General features: G+C 41.6%; 1 protein-coding gene across 1 annotated transcript in view; it reads right to left on the reverse strand.

Moving 5' to 3' along the window:
* The window catches only part of TM9SF2 (transmembrane 9 superfamily member 2), a 30,878-nt gene extending 6,385 nt beyond the window's left edge, over nt 1–24,493 (reverse strand). The window contains exons 1-14 of the mRNA XM_030476189.1: nt 24,181–24,493; nt 19,993–20,060; nt 18,712–18,805; nt 17,850–17,977; nt 10,653–10,782; nt 8,078–8,202; nt 7,260–7,371; nt 5,866–5,945; nt 5,661–5,769; nt 5,410–5,542; nt 5,049–5,168; nt 2,745–2,802; nt 1,945–2,104; nt 304–455 (exon numbers count right to left, since the gene is read on the reverse strand). Coding sequence (XP_030332049.1) covers nt 304–455; nt 1,945–2,104; nt 2,745–2,802; nt 5,049–5,168; nt 5,410–5,542; nt 5,661–5,769; nt 5,866–5,945; nt 7,260–7,371; nt 8,078–8,202; nt 10,653–10,782; nt 17,850–17,977; nt 18,712–18,805; nt 19,993–20,060; nt 24,181–24,315 — 1,604 coding nt within the window. The 5' untranslated portion in view covers nt 24,316–24,493. The remainder of the gene's footprint in view (nt 1–303; nt 456–1,944; nt 2,105–2,744; nt 2,803–5,048; nt 5,169–5,409; nt 5,543–5,660; nt 5,770–5,865; nt 5,946–7,259; nt 7,372–8,077; nt 8,203–10,652; nt 10,783–17,849; nt 17,978–18,711; nt 18,806–19,992; nt 20,061–24,180) is intronic.
* Nucleotides 24,494–25,183: the final 690 nt, after the last annotated feature.

A 25,183-nucleotide genomic window follows, 5' to 3' on the forward strand; every position in this document is an offset into this window, starting at 1 on the left:
GCCACTTCTACATGAAGTCAGAGGAGTAGCAAGAGAAAACAAGCTATTTGAATATTGTAGGTCAGCTATAAAGTGCTAAGCACAGCACAGCCACTTCTCTACACACCTCAAGAAGCCAAACAGGCACTGGGTATCTTCTAAACCACGAAATATTAAAAAGATGTTAACATTTAAATTTTTATTGAACCAGTATTCTGGTAACCCTGCATCACCAAAAATCAAAGCATCCTGAAGAAAAACTTACACAAAGGAATTATCATCTTTTATGACAGATAAAATTCAAATAGATCGTGGTTAACTTACCAAATACTGTTGAGAATAAAGAACAACTGTATAAAGATGCATCCAAAAGGTAGAATCCCTCCCATGATAATGCCGGGTAACGGCTTTGTATAGAAGGATTGCTCAGGAATCTGACGAGGAATTTGGTTTGTGCGAACGGGGTGTTCAATAGCCTTTAAACAAAAACAAGCAATTGCTAAATAAATGAAATATCAAACAGCAGCACTACCGTTTTGCTTTCTCTTTGAAACGAGCGTGACAGAAGTCTACTATTACTTTTGAGCGTGCATGTACCCAGCTACCACTACAGTTGCTTTCGCTATCAGCCTGGCTACAAACATCTGCTAGGCAAATGAGCTAGAAGGCAGCTCTTTCTGAAAACATAGCAACAGATATTTTGGACTTCCCTTTTTATGATTACCTACCCATGATCTGTTACAGAGCCTGATTTCTCGCTTGTCAGTTGGGGGGTATTGGTGGTGCAGACTGTTGCTTTCCCCTTCTAAACATCCCTCTATCTTGTTTTTTAGGATATACTCCAAGAATCACATTAGGATAAACTTACAAACTGAGAAGATTCAATGTGGCAATTAAATCCTAATTTAAGATGCATGCATAAATCAGCATGAGAGAAAAAAATTAAGGCAGGTAAATGCACACTTTGCCATCTTTTTCATAAAGATTACATTAAGAGCATCAACAGACACTTGCCAGGTACTTGCTTTCTGATTTGATTCTAATGAATTTGTGACATCTGTCAAGTTGCCTTACAGGTTATCAAATTCTCCTTTCTTAAAGGAACTGCCTCTGTACAGGGCAGGGGAGGTTTGCTGAAATTTTAATATGGTTATCAGAAAAAACACTGAACTCTTGGTAAGAAGAATGGGATAACTACAAACTTCTAAGATAGATACTTAAATATTCTCTGAAGTTATTCGAGGAGAGCTACATGAGCTAGAACTCTGGCTTACTATACAGGAAAAAAACCACAAAAATATCTGAACTTACAAATCTTTATGTTTGTGGGGCAGAGTAAACCACTTTTTAAGCAAAAAAAGAAGAACCGATTTCATTATTTAAGACGGTCTGGTCACCAGTGTCACAAAGAGCCCTCATATACATAAGTAAAAATTATCAGTTTGGGAGTAAATCCCAATTAATGTCTGCCAAGCAGTGATAACCATTTGCAAAACACTTATGCAAACAGGTTTTACAAGAGCTCTAGCAATTTGATCAGAAAATATCCTCAGTGTAGAAGGTGGATCGGAACAAAATCCATGGGGGGAAAACCAGAAATGGTTACTTAAGTTGCTTTCTGTTACGTTTGGCTGAGTCAACTGATTTTTTTAGCAACGAAAAAGATGCTAATTAAAATAAAAATGCCCAAATCACTGCTTTATCTGGAGCAGTCACTCAATTGAACACAATGATAACCCTAATCATTCTGGAGAAATATCACCACCACCAACCGAGTACCAAAGTCTTGGAATCCCAAGATAGAATGCAGCTCTAAAGGAACTGAACAGAACTGGAGCTGACAATGCAAGTAGCTTAGGTGCTACCTCAGTCATAGTCTATACAGTGAAAAAATAGACACGTGTTCTTAGAGAGAGCGAGCGAGAGTGACATACACTTACAAAACAATTCCTCAAAACCACTTACGTTTTTCTTAAAACCAAAATAGGCACCAATAAACGTCAGGGGTACAGATATGCAAAACCAGAGTGCCAAAATGGCAACCAAAGTACCAAATGGAATAGCTGCTGAAGAGCCTTCTCCCCACAGAATGAGGTTCATGATAAAAAAATCTGCAAATACGATCCTGAAAAACATAGAACACAAAGCACAGAAATACTCCTTAATATTTAATAACTAACAAAACAATAGCACTGTATTAAAATTTTGGGGTAAATCTCTGTTACAATCAGATGAGGCAAAACAGAATATCAAAATGAAGAGGTCAAACAAGCAATTCTTTGTTAATCTAGTGGGATTGTACTCCAGCAGGAGCTGACGTTCCAACTAAGCAATTTCAAATATATGCTTGTCTTAACTACACTTCAGGGTAAGACTGCCTGCTGTGAGTAAGTAGAAAGATTTATCACAGTGCTTCTACAATATATGACACTATGTAAGATCCACTACAGTGCGGTCAGGCAAACAGCCTAGAGAGTAAAAGAAAGCAATGAAAAAGTGCGCCTGTCCAAAACTTACTACTATCACAATGCTCTTTCTTAATCAACCTTTTCAAGTGGTGAGGGTAAACAAAGGCTTACTAAAAACCCCAATATCTAAGGATGAGATGCCATTAATATATTCAAAAGCGACGTGATATTCTTGCAGCTTCTGGAATAAAGGGGTGATGAAACAGGATTTACTCATACAACTGAAACTTCAAAAACTGGTTTGCATGTCAGAGAAGCAATTTAATTTTTTTAATCATGACGATATTCTCAGCTTACCCAGGACAAAGGAATGATGTCAGCAGGACATTTGTTTTCCATTTCTCGCCTCCAAATGCTGTATTAAAACATTTGACAGTCATCAAAACATGCATTAAGCTCCTCACAACTACTAATTTTCCAGTCCATTTACCTGTTACACTTAGCTTGCAAATGCTCAAATATCATGCCCAAATTTAAAAGAGTAAAATAAATCTTCAGTAATAAAACTGAATTCCCTCCTTATATTGCTTAATCACAGAGCTTCAAAGCAAAGAAAAAAACATTGGACTCAGGCTAAGAAAAGTATCTAACTAAATAAACTGGGTCTCCGACCACTTTATCTGCTAGAAGGTGGAAGCAGATCTGCAGTACTTTTAAGTCCTAAAAAAACCCTCAACAGTTTAAACCTGGAGTCATTAAGAAGTTTAAGCTTTCTAGCATTTGACTGCAGGTTTCACTAGGAATACATAAGCATGTGAAGAGCAAGCTTAATAGTTTCCTTGAAATAATTCTTGTCTACAAATCTTACAAGAAAGTCAGGACTAACACACTTACAGGAAGCAGTGATGTTCTCTTGAGCCTTAACAGCATTAAGCAGTGGTGATACCAAAAGACCAAAGATCACTTTATTAAGAAAAGTTCTATGAATTTGCACTATGCTGATAAAAATTCTAGGCACAGACCTTCAAATGGAAATATCCTGCTGGAATTCAGTGAAGCTGACAATTTCATCTGAGCATTGCCATAATGACATGCTTCTTTACTTCAAGAGTCAGAAGCGATTATGGTTAGAGTGATTTTAATTAAGTTTCTATTTCTTCATAAAATCTTGGTAGAACATGGCACCAGTTATTAAAATTAACCATTTCATTTCAACTCAGATTTCACTTTTTAAATGCAACGTTGAAAAAAAACCCCACTTTTAAATCTAGGTATCCATTTCAGCTGCATTTTGGTTTATGTCTCACACTATCTGTACCCTATAAAGAGAAACATTTACATTTACATGCTCTGTACAGTGTGTGGACCACCTCATGTTATAATAAGAATATCTCTGATCTGTCACTCATTATCTTGATATTTAAACACAATATTCAAGTATTAACTAAATGATTCTAATTAGGTATAATTATTATTAGCTACGTCTTCACCAAAGATACAGGATTCAATTTACCATCAATACACTTCAAAATAGCCTTCAAAACACATACCATACAGCATGATATAAAAAATAAGTCTGTCCTCAACTATGCTCTTAGTCCTAAAGTCTCCTTCCATTTAAGCCTAATTGGCTTGAAGATTAGGAAAACGAATAGTTCACTATCATATCACTATCATATCACTACAACTGCAGAAAAACTCCTTGCAAAATACAAACCCTCCTTCCCCAGTGCTTCTCCCCACAATGGTTAGAACTCCAATACCTATGGCCTGGCTGAAGCTGAGAAATAAACTCCTTCTCTAGCCCTGTATGTTCAGAAATAAAATAGTCCAAAAGATCCAGCTTGCTCAGTCATAAAGAGCCTTTTACTTTGAGTAAGGTAATTAAAACAAGCTGTATGTGGGATGGCATGCTTCGCCTTAAAACAAACTAGAAGGTACAGGGTCAAACTATTTGAGCTTGGTAAGCAGGCCCTAGCTGGGATCAGTGAAGGAAAACAGTACCAACTAGCTACCGAGAGGTGCACAGACATCACTGGGTTGACTTCTGCAACTACAGAACGTAGAATCACAGAATGGTTTGGGTTGGAAAGGACTTTAAGATCATCTAGTTCCAACCCTCCTGCCATGGGCAGGGACGCCTCACACTAGACCATGTCTAATAATCCTTGTCCCTGCACCCCTGCCACAGGCTGATAAGCACCATTCTCCCAAAGACCAAGGGACTAGCTGAAAAGAGGTGACGAGTCTCAGGCACACAAGAACAGAAGTTCATGACTGGGGAAGTAGGGAGAATTAAAAATGCTACCAAGCAACATTGATGGCTAAAACTAAATTCAAGTTAACGCTGGCCCTGCCTCCAACTATAGGAAACAAGTACAAAACTTTCTGATGTAATGAGCTTAGTAGTGGTAAAATGGAATTTACTTCCCAATTCCATAAATATGTAGTAGCAAGAGCAATTCAGGGTCTGTAGGCATGATCACATCAAAATCAATGTAACCATGTCAGTGTTCTGTACGTGTTTCCTGTTGTTAAGTACATTTCACCAGTTTGCCCTGAGGGAAACTACAAACAGTACTGCAAAATACAAATCAGTTCTGTGATGATAATTCACCTTAATGAACTTAAGCCTTGTCAGTTTAGATGACTTTTACTCACATTTGTAGAATCTGGCAGCAACATAACCGGCTGGCGTTCCAAGCAGTACCCACAAAACTACAGCACAGGTCATTAGAGCTCCCCGGTTAGCAGGTGACAGAAATCCCAGGCAAGCAAAAACTGTGAAGCAGAGACGCACAATTTTAGAAAGTAACCGTACATTTGACTTAAAGCCAGTCCATCAGCTATCTTAAACTGTGTACACTAAGTCGCATGTCTACTATATCGGCTCAGCTGTTTCTAGCCTTCAGACTTTTAAGAAATTTCTAGACAAAAAATATACTGCCATTTTTACTAGTACTATGCAATTAGCAGTGAAATATCATGTACTCGACTAATTCCTCCCCACTTCATTACTTACACAGGGTAACAAAAGTCATTATTAAGATCTGTGTGCCAGATCCTAGAAACACAGACAACAGCATTCCTTTTCTTGGGGGCCTGAAAATATCACCATGAACCAGTTTCCAGCCAAATTCCTCTTGAGCATCTTCCTGCGAAGGAAATAAACCTGTTTTAACACAGCCGACTGCCATTCAAATAGCCTGCTACAGAAATACATTTAGCTTAAAAAATACATTCCAAATAAATTTTAGTACATTTTAGACTTACAGTGGAATCCATCTGATTGTATCTTGCAATGTCTTTATGCAGTGTCCTCAACATAATCATGGCTACCATTCCGGACAGAAAGAGGACAATCACCAAAGAATTCATAATACTGAATTAAAAAACAAAACCAACCAAACAAATGATCATTCAAACTGCAATGTAAACATTTCAGTACAGTACACTTGAAGAAAAACTTTCTTCTCACCTAAACCATTGAATGTGAGTGTGAGGCATGGATTCCAAAATATAATCCCATCTTGATGCCCACCTTATACTTTTTTCTTCCTGAAAGTATAAACACACCAGTTTCAGATACAGTCAGTATCCAGCTTGTGAATTTACAAGTTGACACACATGCAAAGCTAGCTGAAATCTCACAGCAAATTGAAATTTCATGTTGCATGCCTTAAAGGAATAGTTCAATACGTATAGCTACCTAAAACAAACCTAAGATCTGACCATAGAATCTAAACCAAAATATTTTCTGAATAGTATTGACCACCCATGTCTTCTTAAGACATAATGGCCTATCAAATTAAATTAATTGTGCTTCCTCCCTTCAGGAATTACATTAGTTCATCTGGAATTCAAATGACTTGCAGCATAATAAAAGAACATGTAACTCAACATTACAGACACTGAGAATTTAAGCTCTGCTATATAGTCTCCAGCATAATCAACTGTACAAATTATCCTTTGCTTTCACACCACCTCCTTTCAGTACCAAATACAGTTACATTCAGCTTATACTGCAAGACAGATGGGGAGACAATATTGCAGAACTTGCACTGATCACAACTTCATTGATCAGAAACATTTCAAAAAGAGCATTTCTTTGTTTTACTTTGCAGAGTAAACATGAAAAAATGAATAAGCAATGATGATCAACCTGAAGACTGCTATTAAAGAAATCATAAACATCAGTATCAATTAATAAAGATAGCGAGGTGTCTTTCTGACAGGATGCTAATTCAGTAATTTATAACGAGAGCAAGAGTGCTTTCCAGTAAAGCCAGTTTTTGAAAATATAAACAACAGGTTAAAAACTTTGGGAAACCGTTTGTCCAGCAAACTCCATTAAAAAAAAACCAACCAACCAAAACTAGAAAAACTCTCTTGCTTGTGACCAGAATAAGACATTTTCAAGTATCACTGCTGCATGCAGTTGGCTGCTATACTGCTCCTTTGCTTTTAAGAAAGACAGAGGGTTTCCATGGGAGGAAGACCCTGGAGAGAAGAAAGCTTTCGCAGCAAAATAGAAAATGATCAGCTTCAACCTATCTACAGCAGCAATTTGCTGAGACGCACAGTTCCTCAGACTTAAGAACTTGGATTGAAAAACAATCTACCAGACAACCAAGGTAAACATGGAAAGTGTGGTTCTTTTAAAAAACATATAGCATTTCACATTCAGCATGTGTGGTACACAAAATTGTAAAGCATGGGGTGAATCCCAGGCCATCTCGGACTTACCAGTTCAAATACAGTTTTAAACCCACAAACTTACTATTCTGAAATAATTTTACATGTCATCTCTATAATTCAGAGTATTAATGCATGATTTTAAGAGGTAACTACCACAGAAAGCTTAGTACTCACTTGAAAAGAAACTGAGTATGTGTAAGCAATTTTGACTTCTCCGTTAGCCTTGTTACTTATATCCATAGGTACTCCTGAGCAATCAGGGTTGTCTGGATGAGTATGCTTGTAACTGTGGGAAGAAAAAACACAGAATGAAAGCTGATCACTGTCAACACTCTTAAGAAGTAATTAATCTTACAAAAGCACCTGTTTCATCTAAGATTCTTCCCTTACATATAAAAATTGTTCTTAATGTCTCAAATTTCAGAGCTCATAAGGAACATATAATAAGCACACAACTTTTTGATACCGAACTTGAACAAAAGTTGTGTCTTCTAAAAAGAAAACTATAGAGAGCACAGTCTCTAAAGCAGAAGAAAGTCAAGATGCTAAGAAATAATGAGAGACATCAGTTGTGCAAAATCCACATGGATACTGGAACAACTGACAAGTTTACTTCTGAACTCATTCCATTCAAATCCTGATTGCTGAAGACATCAGATCTTGCACTCTGATTACTCCTGCATCAAGCACTGGTGGCCTGTTGCATCACAAGACAAAATGTTCTCCAGAGGGGAAGTGAGGGTTGCTTCACTGCACACACACCACTGCCACGTTTTATCTTATCTTTTTTTTGGCCCAAATAGGCACAAAGATCTAATGAATTCAGAACAAAATTATTTTAATGTCCTACATTGCACTACATCAATTAATAGGAAAGCTAATCTACAGGTCACGTATCTGAAAACATTTCTGACGAGCAACAGGGCCCCAGATCAAAACAAGTATCTTGGGATGGGCCACTGTTTGATGACAAGTTACTTCCGAGTACTAACCTTTTCGGTTCAAGTTTAGCAGCAACTAGTCTTGCTCCCAGAGCTTCATTTTCCACAACATGGTAATATATTTTTATGTCAACATGGTTGAAGATATAAAAAGTATCTTTTTCATGAAATTCTGACTGCAATGATAAAAGATGATGTTAAACAATTGTCCTTGTTTCAGCTGGGATAGTTACTGTTTTTCTTAGTAGCTGGTGCAATGCTGTGTTTTGGCTTTAGTCTGAGAACAGTGCTGATAACACACCAGTGTTTTAGTCATGCCAAGTAATGTTTACTCTGATCAAGGACTTTTCAGTCTCTGAGAAGAGCTCTGCCAGTGAGGAGGGGCAGAAGAAGCCGGGAGGAAGCAGAGACAGGACACCTGACCCAAACTAGCCAAAGGAGTATTCCATACTACAGCACATCATGCCCAGTACATAAACTGGGGAAAAGCTGGCCAGGAACCACCAGTCACTGCTCAGGGATGGGCTTGGCATCAGTCAGCAGGTAGTGAGCAATTGCAGTGTGCATCACTTGTCTCTCTTGGGTTTTATTCCTCTCTCTCTTTCCCTCTTATTATTACATTACTATTACTATTATACTTATTCATATACTATAATATTACATATATATTTTATATATATATATATGAAAATAGACAATGGGTAATGGGTTCAAACTTAAACAGGGAATTCAGGTTGGATATAAGGAAGAAGTTCTTTACTGTAAGGGTGCTGAGGCACTGGAATGAGTTGCCCAAAGAAGTGGTGAATGCTCCATCCCTGGTAGTGTTCAAGGCCAGGTTGGTCAGGGCCTTGGGCGACATGGTTTAGTGTGAGGTGTCCCTGTCCATAGCAGGGGGGTTGGAACTAGATGATCTTAAGGTCCTTTCTAGCCCTAACTATTCTGTGATTCTATGCTGTTATAATATTACATAATATTATATATTATTAATTATACTTATTATTAAACTGCTCTTACTTCAACCTACAGGCTTTACCTTTTTCTAGTTCTCCTCCCCATCCCACTGGGGCAGGGGGAGTGAGTGGAAGCACGGCACTTAGTTGCCAGCTGGGGTTAAAGCATGACAACAATCAAAAAGATAAAGACATCTAAAATCCTTAGGCAGAAGCTTACATAACAGAATTTTAGACTGCATACAGTTTTTCTATCAAAAAGTTCTACAAGATTAATTCAGGATTCTGGGAATACAAAGACAGTAAAGGGCTTCCTTGCATTAAAAAGACAAACTAGAAAAGTTAATGCTAAGAACTGTCTACTACAATTTAAAAGTAGAAAAATGTATTTAAATACAAAATATATGTATAAAGATATTTAAATATATCAATAACTGAAGATGTCCTATTTAATTGAAGTAGCAAACTGAATAGGTAACTGCGACAACTGTCCTAGCAGGAGTACTTTGTAAACATCACCTATTTTAAAACAATGCATGTATTTTTCACAGATTAAACAGAACCTTTCAAGACAAACAATGCAAATAATTGCTCCCTGTGACAGAACCACCTTGACATTTGAAACCAAAGATGCACAGCTATGAACTGCAAGCAGCAGCCAGGAATGCTGAATACAAATCTCGGGTGAAGGGAAACTTCAGCTTGGAATTTAGTCAGTTAAAGAGGTTGTTAAATCACAAGCATTATGTCTGAAGTTCAATTCGCAATTCTTCAGAGTTCTATCCCCACCCTTTTTACAAAGTATCCTAACGATAAGAACAGTGATATAAACAAAGCATTCTACAGTCCTTCAGTTAGGCCCTCAAATGTTATTAAAAACAAATATTTAAACAAGACTAAAAGAATAGTGCCAGATTACATATTTGATCATAAATACATGCATTCACATGGAGCCTCTGGAACCAATCCATTACAGAGGCAAGGAAACAAAAATTAGAAACTGCAGAAACTGTCATCTTTGGTAAGATCTCTTAAGTAAAACCAACTATTTTGATAAAACCAAAAGCTTATTTGAGGTTCTCAGTGACCTCTCCATGGAAGAGGTCTGTGGTAATCTGAAGACATCCAGGAATTTTTAGTGCATTCTTATCTCCATAATGCTTACAGTGCATTTATCTGGACCTCCACCAGTTAATTCAACAGATTTGTCTCTCACAAGAGAAGCTTTGTTCACTCAGAAATCTTACATTCTGCTTTCTTCCAAGAGCCCACACAGTTCCAGGGAAAGCAATCCTTCAAGAAGCATTAATTTACATGCAGAGGTACAAACACGTCTATAAAAACCTGCTCCATGAAAACACTTCTGTCCCACAAAAATGGGAAGTCCAAGTCTTAAAATGTTTAGACTTCTTAGGCAATGAAGGACAACATGTTCTTCTTATCCTTCACCCTTTACATGTACTAAATCTCTTCTCTCTATCTTTTAGAGCCCTCCTGTATTAGAAGAGGCTTACAAATTGTGGTACCTGCAGAAATATCAAAACACCTAGTTTTAGGCCACAAGGGTTCTTAAGATAGTGAGGACTCACCATAGAAACATGACATCGAAGAAATCACAGTCTTTACATTAGTAAAAAGGGGATATCAGAAAAAAACTAATTGCGTAAACGTACGTTAATAACACAGGCATCTTTGGGACGGCCATCTTCTGTAATGTAACAGCCAATGGGAAAACCAGGATTGCAGAACCTCTGGCCATCTTCAACATCGTAACACCAGGTCACAGGCATGTTGTCCACAATCCTGTAAATGGCACAGTGACATTTCACAACCTTTCAAAAGACAAAGTGCAGTGGAAACAAAACCACACTGATATTAATCTAACTTGGCTACACTCATTACTGGAAGATTAACTACAAGAATAATACTTCTTTCAGGTCTTAACCCATGGAATTGCACTGACTGCCAATCCAATTTCCAAATGAGATCTAAGCACGTAGCTATTCAACTGAAACTTCATCTTTTTTTAGAAAGAAAAAAAAAATTAGAAAATAATTCACTATTTCTTCAGAAGGTGGCTTGGAAGCAGGAGGCCCACTCTGTGTCCACTAAAATGTTCTATTCACTGGACTGGTTTCTGAAGTCCCCTTACAAACGTGGCCCAACACACAAAACTCTCCGACTCCAAAGTCATACAATTTAACATTTCATTATTTTGTCTTTTAAATCATCCACGAAACCAGCTCAAATGAGCTGGATAATTTCAAGTTTGAGACAAAATACAAAGTAATAAAAAATTTGCCTACAGACACACAGTATTAATTCTCCAGCTTCCTCATGGCTCTTCTGTTGCACAATACATTTCTCACAGCACTCTGTAATCTTTTATTTTGCATTACAGCTAAAGTGAAAGGATTTGTTTATTTGTTTGGATTTTTTTGCTATTTAAGTGCAATTTTGTGCAACTGTGACCTCAGTTGTAATTCCCTCAGAGTAGGGAATATTTTAACTAGATTGTTTACACGAGGAAAAAATGGTAAGCCACCACATGTTTGGGAAAGTAATCACTTTCAAACTTCCCTCCACTATCTACCTGCTGCTTCTGTATTACTGTCTCACAGGATTTATATTCATGCACCTCAAATCCTGTGTTCAGTTCTGGGCCCCTCACTGCAAGAGAGATATTGAGGTACTGGAGATGTGTCTGAAGAAGGGCAACAAAGCTGGAGAAGGGTCTGGAGCACAAGTCTGATGAGAAGCAGCTGAGGGAGCTGGGGTTGTTTAGTCTGGAGAAAAGGGCACTCGGGGGGACCTCATGACTCTCTACAACTACCTGAAAGGAGGCTGTAGTGAGGTGGGTGTTGGTCTCTTCTCCCAAGTAACAAGCAAAAGGACAAGAGGAAATGGCCTCAAGTTGCACCAGAAGATGTGAGAGAAACAGCCCTGCAACCAACAAGGTTAGAGCAGAAAGAGGGCCGGAGGTGCTCCAGGTGCTGGAGCAGAGGTTCCCCTGCAGCCCATGATGCAGACATAGGTGAGGCAGGCTGTCCCCCTGCAGCCATAATATATGCTAGATATATCTCTTGCTTTTGTTAGTATTTTAATTTCATAATCAAAACCAGGTGAAGCATTAACCTATTACAAATGACTTTGGTTGGGGTAAAGGCTTTCCCTTGCATCTTCTGCAGCAAAGAATACTGAGCTGCCCTCAGGCAGCAATGCTGGAACAAATTGATAGTTTAAGAAGCAAATAATTTTTCACAGTTAATCTTCAAATTTAAAATGACTTGAAGAGATTATACATGTGGGGCAAATAGGCTATACAACAGTGCTCGTATATGTCTCTCAAGAACATCTGGTGATGAACGTTGTCAGCCAAGATATCAGTATAGCTGTTGAGTCCAATTCAGTATGTCAATTCCTAATCTTATTAAGTGGCTTTTAAAACCTTAGAAGTACTTTGCACCATCTGTGTTCCCCAGGAATTTTATGATAAATTGAAGCTGGATAATAAACCTCTATTAAATCCTGACTTATGCTACCTTGCTGATCCCTGTACAATATAACCCTATACCATACTCCTGGAGCATGCATCATTCATCATAAAATCCAGCCACTTCCACTCTGTGAAGCCATGGCTGAGGAGGACTATCATTACCAAACAGACATAAACAGGGATTCTTCTTGCCACTGGTGCTACAGTTTTAGGGCACTGGGCCTAGCAAAAAAAAATAATAAAAATAGTAGAAGTGCTATTAAAAGAACTAAGAATATAAGAAGAACTCTACATTTAAAAGGTAGTTTTCACACTGAAAACCAGAACTACATCTTACTAAAATCTCATCAGTCCTATCAAGCTACCTGTACAGGCTAAAAAATAAGTATATTTGTAAAACAATTTAATCTAAGGGGAAAACCACAGTCTAAAGTACTTTTTTTGTGCGATTAATTTCACACAGGTCTGCTCCAGTTTCTGTCAGATTAAGGTTTTGTATTTCAGAGAGGGACAGGATCATAACCTTGGAACACTAGTTTTCATTTATATGCCAAAACACACGCAAACTTTTAAAGCTGAAGCTTTACACCAGACCATGCATCATGTAAATTCAAAGTGGTGTAAATATTATAAATATATGCAGTATTTAATAGGAATATAACCCAATCCAGCATGTTTGAAGCTCTGCTTATTTCAGCATTAGGCATATACACTTCAAATCCCTGCAAAAGTAGCTGTACCTTTCAGGATTTCTTTACTACTTCCTTGTCCACCTTCATGAACATATGGTTACTGCCTGTGAACCCTTCTGACCTCATCTATCAACTTCCAACTGCACTGATGTTCGAGATGTTCCCGCACTATTTACATCAGCGAGCCACAGTTTATCCCTGAAAAGGGATATTCTGATCAGCTAAAAAGAGCAGTAGAAAACACACTCATTGCCTTTCCAGCATGGGTGACTGTTTCAAAACTGAAGAAATGTAATACAGCATTACAGAAAAGCATTTAATGATAGTGGCAACGTTTAACATTTCACCTGCATTTTCACTAATATATCCAGAAAGTTTTAATATAATTAGATGAAGACCAAAATGTTTCTTTCTGTGAAGCAGGGAGCACATATCTGGAATCATATGGGCCACATTGGTTAATTTCACTCAGGCATTACTTGCAAAGACATGCTACAGGAACTTGGACAACTGCATGCCCAAGTTGTTCCTTCTACCCTTGCACCCAAAGGCTGCTGTTAGCACAATGTACCAACAGGCACTATGTAAGCACTGAGAGCATGGCTCGGTATTTCCAGTGTCGAGCTGGAGCCCGCTGACAGACATTTCCCACCTCTTGAATGTGGGTGCATGTCCTGGGTTCAGCTATAGCAGTCATTTTTCTCCTTCTTAGTAGCTGGTGCAGTGCTGTGTTTTTTAACTTTCAGCCTGGGAACAACGCTGATAACACCGATGTTTTTAGTTGTTGCTAAGTAATGTTTATTCCAACCAAGGACTTTCTCAGTCTCATGCTTTGCCAGGGAGGAGGGGAAGCCGGGCGGAAGCAGAGACAGGACACCTGACCCAAGCTAGCCAAAGGGGTATTCCATACCACAGCACGTCATGCCCAGTATATAAACCGGGGGGAGTTACCCGGAAGGCCTTATCACTGCTCGGGTCGGGCTGGGTATCGGTCGGCGGGTGGTGAGCAATTGTATCCTCTCCCCTTGTTATTTCACTAATCGTTATTATCATTGGTGGTAGCAGTAGTGGTTTTGTGTTATACCTTAGTTGGGGGACTGCTCTTATCTCAACCCGTGGGAGTTACATTCTTCCCATTCTCCTCCCCATCCCTCCGGGAGCGGGGGGAGGAAGAAGCGGGAGGGGGGAAGTGAGCGAGCGGCTGTGTGGTTCTGAGTTACCGGCTGGGCTCAAACCACAACAGTTCTTTTTGGCGCCCAACGTGGGGCACGAAAGGTTGAGATAACGACAGATCTGACCAGAGTGTGTTTAATCATATTTGTGATAAGCATTCATTGTTACTACTCGTCACAATGGTGATTATTTGGCTCTCAGACTTGTTGCGCTTGATCTCAGAGTTTCAGCATGTTGTACCTTACTTACAGCCACTATTTGCTGTTTTAGCGTTTATCGGCTGGGGGGCCTGGGCTAAGGTTCTTGTTTCACTGTACTTCATGGTAATGACTTGTAATACAATAGACTCATTGATCATGAAACTGGTCTGGTTTGTGCTTCCAGCATGGCCATCACCACTATACATTGGGAGGTATATAATGAAATATTTTAGCAATATGCCTTGTTTACTGATGGGTCCTGCCGTATTGTGGGAAAGCATCGGAGATGGAAGGCAGCTGTGTGGAGTCCTCTGTGACAAGTTGCAGAAACTGCTGAGGGAGAGGGTGAATCGAGTCAGTTTGCAGAGGTGAAAGCCATCCAGCTGGCCTTGGACATTGCTGAACGAGAAAAATGGCCAGTGCTTTATCTCTACACTGACTCATGGATGGTGGCAAACGCCCTGTGGGGGTGGTTGCAGCAATGGAAGCAGAGCAACTGGCAACGCAGAAATAAACCCATCTGGGCTGCTGCATTGTGGCAAGATATCGCTGCTCAGGTGCAGAACCTGGTGGTGAAAGCACGCCACGTAGATGCTCACGTACCCAAGAGTCGGGCCACTGAGGAACACCAGAACAACCAGCAAGTGGATAAAGCTGCTAAGATTAAAGTGGCTCAAATGGACTTGGATTGGCAACATAAGGGTGAATTATTTTTAGCCCGGTGGGCCCATGACACCTCAGGCCATCAAGGCAGAGATGCAACATATAGATGGGCTCGTGATCGAGGGGTGGACTTAACGATGGACACTATTGCCCAGGTTATTCACGAATGTGAAACATGTGCTGCAATTAAGCAAGCCAAGCGGTTAAAGCATCTCTGGTATGGAGGACGATGGCTGAAGTACAAGTATGGGGAGGCCTGGCAGATTGACTATATCACACTCCCACCAACCCGCCAGGGCAAGCGCTATGTGCTTACCATGGTGGAAGCAACCACCGGCTGGCTGGAAACATATGCTGTGTCCCATGCCACTGCCCGGAACACTATCCTGGGCCTGGAGAAACAAGTCTTGTGGCGACACGGCACCCCAGAGAGAATTGAGTCAGACAATGGGACTCATTTCTGGAACAACCTCATAGACACTTGGGCCAAAGAGCATGGCATTGAGTGGGTATACCACATCCCCTACCATGCACCAGCCTCTGGGAAAATCGAACGGTACAATGGGCTGTTAAAAACTACACTGAGAGCAATGGGTGGTGGGACTTTCAAACACTGGGATACACATTTACCAAAAGCCACCTGGTTGGTCAACAGTAGGGGATCTGCCAACAGGGCTGGCCCAGCCCAATCAGAACTTTTACGTACCGTAGAGGGGGATAAAGTTCCTGTGGTGTACATAAAGAATTTGTTGGGGAAGACAGTCTGGGTTATTCCTGCTTCAGGTAAAGGCAAACCCACTCGTGGGGTTGCTTTTGCTCAGGGACCTGGATATACTTGGTGGGTAATGCGGGAAGATGGGGAAGTCCGATGTGTACCTCAAGGGGATTTGATTTTGGGGGAAAACAGCCAATGAACTCAATTGTACGCTGTTGCCTGCTCTATAACACTTTTATAGCCCACCAGCTAGATATCTTCAGGTCGCCAGCAATTGACCCTGACTTCCCTCCGATCATCACCTCAACAAAGAATGAATTTTGAGGAAACCAGATGAGCTCAGCAGTGACCAGACGAGTTTGGCGGTATCATCAGCAGGCAACAACCCAACACTACATACCGTCCCTCCTGCCCTGAAAGACTATTACAAGAGATGGAACCTGACATCATGGACTGGATGAGTTCAGCAATTTTACAGGGATTGGTCCATGGACTAGGGAATGATATCTTTATCTGTGTGTGGGTGTGGGTGTATATATATGTGTATATATATGGGACAGGGGTGATGGTGTGCTGAGAGATGTGGGATCTGAGCATGACATGAATGGTATGGAATAAGGGGTGGATACTGTCCTGGGTTCAGCTATAGCAGTCATTTTTCTCCTTCTTAGTAGCTGGTGCAGTGCTGTGTTTTTTAACTTTCAGCCTGGGAACAACGCTGATAACACCGATGTTTTTAGTTGTTGCTAAGTAATGTTTATTCCTACCAAGGACTTTCTCAGTCTCATGCTTTGCCAGGGAGGAGGGGAAGCCGGGCGGAAGCAGAGACAGGACACCTGACCCAAACTAGCCAAAGGGGTATTCCATACCACAGCACGTCATGCCCAGTATATAAACCGGGGGGAGTTACCCGGAAGGCCTTATCACTGCTCGGGTCGGGCTGGGTATCGGTCGGCGGGTGGTGAGCAATTGTATCCTCTCCCCTTGTTATTTCACTAATCGTTATTATCATTGGTGGTAGCAGTAGTGGTTTTGTATTATACCTTAGTTGCGGGACTGCTCTTATCTCAACCCCTGGGAGTTACATTCTTCCCATTCTCCTCCCCATCCCTCCGGGAGAGGGGGGAGGAAGAAGCGGGGGGGGGAGTGAGCGAGCGGCTGTGTGGTTCTGAGTTACCGGCTGGGCTCAAACCACGACAGTGCAGAGCACGGCTACATCCTAACTGAACATCAGCATGGGATTCAGCCTAGACATTCAGCCTTGCCCCACCCTTACTGCCCAATGGAAGAGGACCTCAATGTCCAAGCACAAACAGAGCCCCAGTGTGCTTCAAGATGACTCAGATAGTTACAGAGGGACTCAGAGAATACAAAAGGACCAAGTGTTCACGTGTTCCTCAAAATTATTTCATTAATTCATTTTCATTGGCCACCTTTCACTTCTATATCCTGTAAGAGAAACAAACTTTGCATAAAACTCTTTCAGAACCATTGATCCTATCTCCTGGACACAATATCTGAAGGGGAGTGTAAAGGCTCTGGAGAAAAACGAAGACAACACAGCAATAGTATGAAAGTCCCTGAAGCCTCTTCTCAAGTGAGGGCAGGACTGACTCCTACATTTACAGGTGCAAAGAAATAGCAGTGTTTTACAGTAAGCACAGAGGCAGCACAAAAAACACAGAAAGCTTTGTGTTTGGAAACACACTTGTTTCCATTATACCCGGTGCTTATCCTTCAGGGAAGGATATTTTTTATGACAACAATATAACATCTTTTGCAAGAACAGAAGGGAACAGAAGGGGTATTTGCAGAAGTGCCAATACCTAGTGTTCAATCTGTATTCAGTTGCAAATACAAAATTATAAACTAAATTAAATTATCACTGACATTGTAGACTAACTCATCTGTGAATTTTGATACCAACTTACCAGTGATGTTGATAATTCAGCAGCATACTTTTTTTCAAAAAGTCTAATTTCTGTTTATCTTCCGGCTTTGTGGTATCATATGTTTTTGTACAAACAGATTTACAGGTCTCCTTTTTGTTGAATGTGAACTAAGAAAAATGAAAGACACATAAGCAAAAAGGTTGCCACAACCTTTGGTCATTTCAGTATTTAACAATTTCCCCTATGCATTTATAATTGCTTGTATTGTTATAATAAAAGCACCTAACAAATTACCAAGACTATTTATATTAACCCCCCAGAGGATGTTTTTATATTGCTGTGTGCTATAAAGCCCTCCTGTGCTCAGTGTAGGAGCCCTACACTAAGAGCTCCTTGTTACTGATTAAAACCTGTTTTCTGCAATGATTTACCAGGCAAATCATTTCACCTCACAGCAGCAATGCTGTCCCAGGCAGATTAAATTGATAACTTTCTCTCCTACTACACATAATAGAGAAGGCAGGAGCTTTAACCACCAGAAAAGACAAGCTGGCTAACACCATTTCTAATACTTCAATTTTACAGCTGTGGTATTTTCAGATCTGGTTCCAAGAAATAAGAGTACTCGATTCACTCTAAAAAGGGGACACCTGAGGAGCAAGAATCAGGTTTTGGCAGGTTCCAAAGAGAAGACAACCTCCACGGCACTTCAGGCTACAGCTTCACGATGCAAAGTGCATAGTTACAATTAGGTTAAATTGACAGTTTTCTATTATGTAGAACTTCAGATTTTGAAGCTGTTCGAGATAAAGCCCTTGTGAAGAGGATCTTCAAGATTCTCATCTCCTTTGGCTCGCTTTGAACATACATATTACCAAACACCCCTTGTCAGAGAACGAACCCTGTAAGGAGACGGTTCTATCCTCTCTCCAAACAATACTTGGCCAAGGTTTTCAGAGGGACGCTTCTTTCCTTCTGCTTGACAAAAGTCAAACCTGCATTAGAGAAAAGATACAAAAGTTAACAAAATATTCTCACAGCTGCAAATATGAGACCTCAAATAGTGCTTCCAAATCAACACCTCATCACAAGTGAAGGAACTATACAGCTTTACTTCTAGACAAGTTTTTTCCTTGAACCTACAAGGCAAAGTGTGAAAAATCACAGTCCTATTTTGAAAACAATAACCAACCAACCAACAACAAAAGAAGAAACAAAACCAACTATCAAATCTCTCAGAACTCAGTTTATATTAAACATGGTAGTATAAAAGTGTCCTTAAGTAATTCGAAGTTTACTATTTCAATGGGGATTTTAGTCATGAATTAAACCTTCACATACAGTTTCATTGCAGGTCTGAGAGAAAAGCAAACAGGCCAGATTCTTGGGCGGGGGGGAAAAGGAGGGAGGGTAATAATAAAAGCAAAATATGTACATATATACACACACACATACAGACAGCTCCTTTAAAACAAGCACTATTAAATAAACAGGATATTACAGTTTTATTCCCCAACACATTCAATAGCACATCCTCCAAGTTTTCCAGCCTAATTCCAAGCATATCACAGTTGTGTTCAATAAAGTGTAGACATAACCAGTGCTTAATCTCTTCAACGGTGACAATCAAAACATTCTTTGAAGAAACAACTTCCCATAGTTGTACCTGGCACTGATACATTCTGTACACTCCCATGATGTGTACCAAGGAAAAAATTAGCACCTCATTAAGATAATTGATGGGAAGTTCCCACCTCATTACCTCTTTCACTCATCTGGCTACAGGCTACTGAAGACAGCAGTAATACTTTGATCTATAAAATGACGACTAAAGCAGAAGAGTAAATATTATATATATGTGTACATACATGTATATACACATACACACATTTTAACCTTACATTACACCAAAGCAATGATCGGACCCACACGAGGGCCTATGAATCTATGTGCTACTTCTAATGTATGAACAAAGACAACTAAGGAGAAGGAAGCAGTGTATGTCTGCATCCCTCTGCTCAATTGAAAATTATATATTTGTAAACTTATGTTAGCAAAATAAATAGACATTCCTCACTAGCAAACTTCTAGAGCAAATGTAGATAATACTTTCAGATAAATCAAATTCATATTTTTGGAAGAACTGACAATTTAAATGACACATGCACTTTAATATACTTACGCTGTATATTCGTAGGGAAGGACAGACTCTACAGAGTCAAGCCTGTTCACAAACAGCTCTATTCCAGACTGAAAGAACAGAGATAATCACCAGTTACATTAAAGCACTTCTTCAATTCTGACAGATATGTATAAAAATAGATTTGTTTGAATAAGATAAAGAAAAGCTGTAAATGTAAGATTTGTGCAATTATACATCTTGAAATGTAGAATTATGTGCAATGAACTGTATTCTGTTCTGTTAGCTGAGAACATAAGTAAAACACTATTTAACCAGCACAGAAACAGGAACAATATGAAAAAAACCCAAAACCAAACCACACAAAATAAATAAAAAAACCCAAACCACTTTAAGGCTAACATAATATTCAAACTACAAGATAGCAAGAAATCATGCACAAGAATAATACAGTTACCACAGTTGCCAGAGGTTTAATGTACCAAGTTAGAGCCATATTAGTCATCACCACAACTTTTCTGTAATAAAAGTCTTAAAAGAACATGAACAAAAGTACAGATGAGATCAGTTCTTCTCGCTATAATTAAACTGCTCAACAATTTTACCTGTGTAACAACTGAAAACTGAACTATGAGAATATAAACAATTTATTCAGCCTGATACATGGTTTTTAGTTTGAACAGCAGCTCTTTCCAAAGAGAAGGCAAGGATATTCACATTTACCTTCTTATAAAAGTTGCTCAATAACTAAAAACTCCTGAGTTCAGTCTCCCGTGGCTTCAGACTAGTTTGGTCTATACATATCAATTAGAGATGGGGTGGCCTGCTGCTAACAGAAAGGAAGAGGTCTCTCTCTCTTCCTCTTAGTCTCAAAATCCCTTCCCTTATTCTAGCCCCGCAGTCCCAGTGCATTTCAACTATCTGCCTTACACTGGTTTTGGCAGTTATCTGCTTGCATAGTAAACAAATTCAACTGGCTGAAATAGCAGAAGAGTTACCCAAAAAAAAATTTAAAGAGCAGTCTTAGCAACTCGGCAAGTTGAACTGTCTTACTGTGCAATCAGACAAGAGCTGGAGATACCAAAAGGAAGGTGAGTGCTTTCGGGAACAAGACCTCCCCCTTTCAAGAGCAAGCCATGTCTGTTCTCACCAACAGGAGAGCTTTTCCTCCCCATGAAAACTGACTCAAGCTTAGCCAAACCAAGAAATTCTGGAGGGAAAAAAAATATAAATAAAATGAATTGTTCATACACATGTGTAGCTCAGATACTTCAGTATCATATTTTACTGATACACTATAGTTGTCCATGAGCAAGTCAGGATGCAGTTCCGTGAGAGGCAGGCAGCTGTGAGCTGTTAGGTTGGCTCACCAAGTGAGGACACACCTTACTGCTCCTCTTTCCTCTGCCTTGAGCCATGCAGAGCTGCTGCTTACCTCTGGGTAGTGTACACCTGCCATAACTCTTTAAGCCACTTCAATTCACCAGCGCAGCAAAAAACTAGCCTGGCAAAAAGTTGGGTAGTTTCTTGTCATGTTAATAAGCTCCAAAAAGGATTAACAGGTAACACAGCTGGGACAATGCAGAGGACAGGGACACACCGCCCAGAGGAAGACAGGCATGAAATCTCTCACTTCCAGCAGCAACGAGTTAGACTGCCTCAGCTGGTCACAGAACCACAGCCTATTAGATTAGCTACTTTTCATTGGAGGAGATTTACCTGAATGCCCCAACTTCCCATAAGAAGTATATGCATTACTGCAGATCAGCATTTCTGATAAACAATTTCCCATACAGCAGCAAGTCCCCTTTGGAGCCATCACTATGTTTTTAAACTGAGTAAGGACTCTTAATGTTTGGGTTACTATGTAAGCCTGCACAGATCACATTCAATTTCTGATGATATTCCAACCAGAAATGGGAAAAACAGCCAAACCGAGTTTGCCCAAGCATAGTAGTAGACCACTTGGAGGAAGGGGGAAATTCACGAGTCTCATCATTCTTGTGCTGCTAGCTATGTGCCCCACCACCAACATTCCATCAGATCTCACTAACAGAAGACAGGAGATCCACAGAGATTATAACAGACAAACAGTTACCATTTAGAGATCTGCTCTGTGCATCTAAATCCTCAATGCAGAGGAGAATTCAATATTATTACCAACATCATAATCAACAGTGACAGTTGTAAGACCTCTGTAAGAACACGTAAAAAATTAAGGTTCTCCAGGGAAGCTTAGTTTTACCCATTTAGGTAAATATTATGATAGATACAGAACTTCTCTGATCACATATTGTTTCTCTTCACCAGGGACCAGACTACATTCAGTTGCAGACTATGTGGAGAGAATTAGTTCTGGAGAGTGATTTAGACTTCTCTGTATGCCTCGCTTAGTATGTAAAGTGGCTGGCACGAGGTAGAGTAATAGAAGAGGTGGCTAATTTCAGCAAGAAATTTTTGCAATAATATACTTGTTGATGTTATCCTAAAATGTTCAGCGGGCCACTGGTAGAAGACTTCCATTACCTAAGTACCTCACTTCACAGTTAAAACATTATAAATCCCCGGGATGAGGAGACAAATGTTTTGTACACATTATACAAGGAAAGATCACCCCATAAATCTCTCTGGCTGGTTACAAAAGACAGTTGCAACCTAGCTTGACTCAAAAAATCCCAAAACATAACAAAACTTTATTCCACAATCCTAGTTTAGAACACGAATAATTCAAACATAGCTATGTTTTTCAGGGATGTTGTGAAAACTACAGAATGCAGCTTGGAAGTCCTAGCCGGTATTTGAAGGAAAAAAGTCCTTTACGAGGGTAGTGCAGCACTGTAACAGGTCACCCAGGGAGGTGAGGTAGAGCTGAGCTGATCTAGCATTGATAACAGTTGTGCTTCAATCATGAGGCGGGACTATGTGACCTCCTGAGGTCACTTCAGTTTCTACGACCCTATAAAAGAATGTCCACAGAATGTTTTACTACTACAACAGAAGCAGCACGGAAACGAGAGTGAAAAAATCCACAACGATGTGTTAGGTGCAAGATTTGGCTGGTTTGAATGGAACAATACACGTAAAGAAGGGAAAATGACATTTATAGCAACTGCACCTTCATTACCCATTTGGCTTATTACTTGCTCTACTGATTCAGGACAGGAAATTAATAAAGTCAGTGCAAGGTATTTATGAAAAGCATACAGTTTAAACAGACTCTTCTTCTGAAGAATCACAGACCAGAGTTCCATATAGTACAGAAGCTGAGAGATCAGAGGGTGTGAGACAGCCACTTCCAACAGCAGTAAGACAATGGATCATAAACGTAACTGGTCTTGAACTTCCTCATTCAAGTCTTAAAAGCACAGTCTGATGTAACTGGTATTACAGCAGCAGCAAACTTCTACGGCTCACCCAAAGGAGCAAAGACTATTTTAAGCACAGACTCCCAATATGCTAACATAGAATCACAGAATGGTTTGGGTTGGAAAGGATCTTAAAGATTACCTAGTTCCAACCCCCTGCCATGCGCAGGGACACCTTCCACTAGACCAGGTTGCTCAAGGCCCGTCCAGCCTGGCCTTGAACGCTGCCAGGGATGGGGCAGCCACAGCTTCTCTGGGCAACATCCTTACAAATAAGCGATCTGGTTGTGCGAACTTCACTTGTGACTCATCTAAGCATGAAAATAAGTTCAAATTTCACTCGAGACTCTGGGGCCCAGAAGCCCCTACACTTCAAGGTTCTAGGAAGCAGGACGCCACAGCAAGGTAAGAGTCACTGCATGCTCACCTTGGTTTGTATCTGCTTGCAGACCACAGCTGCTCGCTCCTGCCAAGAACCACACACCCCCCCGGCACGACCTGTCACTGCGCTTATTACTTTCTGCAGCTTTCCAACAAGTATTTAACAGGGCCCGAGACATAAGCGGCCAGGGCTTCCTATTTCCCCAACGTGACCATTACTCACAAGATAAGCTGACAGCTCTTTCCTCCCCTGCGGGGGGCCACGGGCGCTCCACCTTTCCCGATTACAGCGGGGACACGCTCCGAGCCCCTGCGGCCACACAGAACCCCGGGGCCGCCGGGGACGCTACAACCAGGCAGCTACATCCCTCCGGGAAAACAACCGCCCGCAGGCCCGCACATCAGCCCCGCAGCAGAGGGGCACAAGCCGGGCCGCACCGCCCCGGCGGCCTCCCGTCCCCTCAGCGCGGCGGGCCCCCCTCACCTTGCACTCGGGCTTCTCCTTGCCAGCCTCGCAGAAGTTGACGGGCGCCAGGCCCGGCAGGTAGAAGGCGACAGCGGCGGGGGGCGCGGCCGCCGCCAGCGCCGCGGCGATGAAGAGGAGGCGCCGCAGGGCCATGCCGGGGCGGCGGAGCGGCGGCCCGCGGGAGGGAGGGGGCCGAGGCGGGGGGAGGGTCCCTGTGCGCCCGCGGCGGCAACGGTCGCGGCTCCGTCTCTCCCCCCCCGCCCTCGACGGCCGCCACTTCCGGCTTGCTCGCGCGCGCGACACGTCACCCCGCGCGGGCCGCCTGACGAAGCGCGAGGCGGGGCGGGGCGGGGCCGGCGCACGAGCCCAGCCCAGCCCAGCCCTACCGGGCCCCGCGCGTTCGCTTCCGGGGCAGCGCCCTGCCAGCCCCCGTTGCCATGGCAGCGCGGCGCCCTCCGCCCGGAGCGGCGGGGCGGGAGCCACCGCGCCCGGCCTTCCCTCCTCTCCGTCCCTGCCCACCGCCCCGGCACTCCCCTGCAGGGCGAGGGGCCGCCCCGGCCGCCCGGCAGCGACGGGGACACGTCCACGCGCGCCCAGCCGCCGTTTGGGACTCCCCTTCCCTCGGCGAGGCCTGGCCGCGGTCCCGGTCAGGCCACACGGCCTGCGCGGTTGTGCAGCGGTCCGAGCTCGTATTAAAAATAAAGTTTTCAAAAAATATATTTTGTTCTTTTTTTTTTTTTTTTTTCCTAAATTCTCAAGGGTTTTGGCTCTGGAGAGCTCACACGGTTTTCATGTAGAGGGCAGGGATCATCCACCTGCACTCAGCACTGGTGAGGCTGCACCTCGAGTCCTGTGTTCAGTTCTGGGCCCCTCACTGCAAGAGAGACATTGAGGTGCTGGAGTGGGTCCAGAGAAGGGCAACAAAGCTGCTGAAGGGTCTGGAGCACAAGTGCGATGAGGAGCAGCTGAGGGAACTGGGGGGGTGTAGTCTGGAGAAGAGAAGGCTCAGGGGGAACCTTAT

Source organism: Strigops habroptila, chromosome 2, assembly GCF_004027225.2.
Source record: "Strigops habroptila isolate Jane chromosome 2, bStrHab1.2.pri, whole genome shotgun sequence".
Lineage (NCBI taxonomy): Eukaryota > Metazoa > Chordata > Aves > Psittaciformes > Psittacidae > Strigops > Strigops habroptila.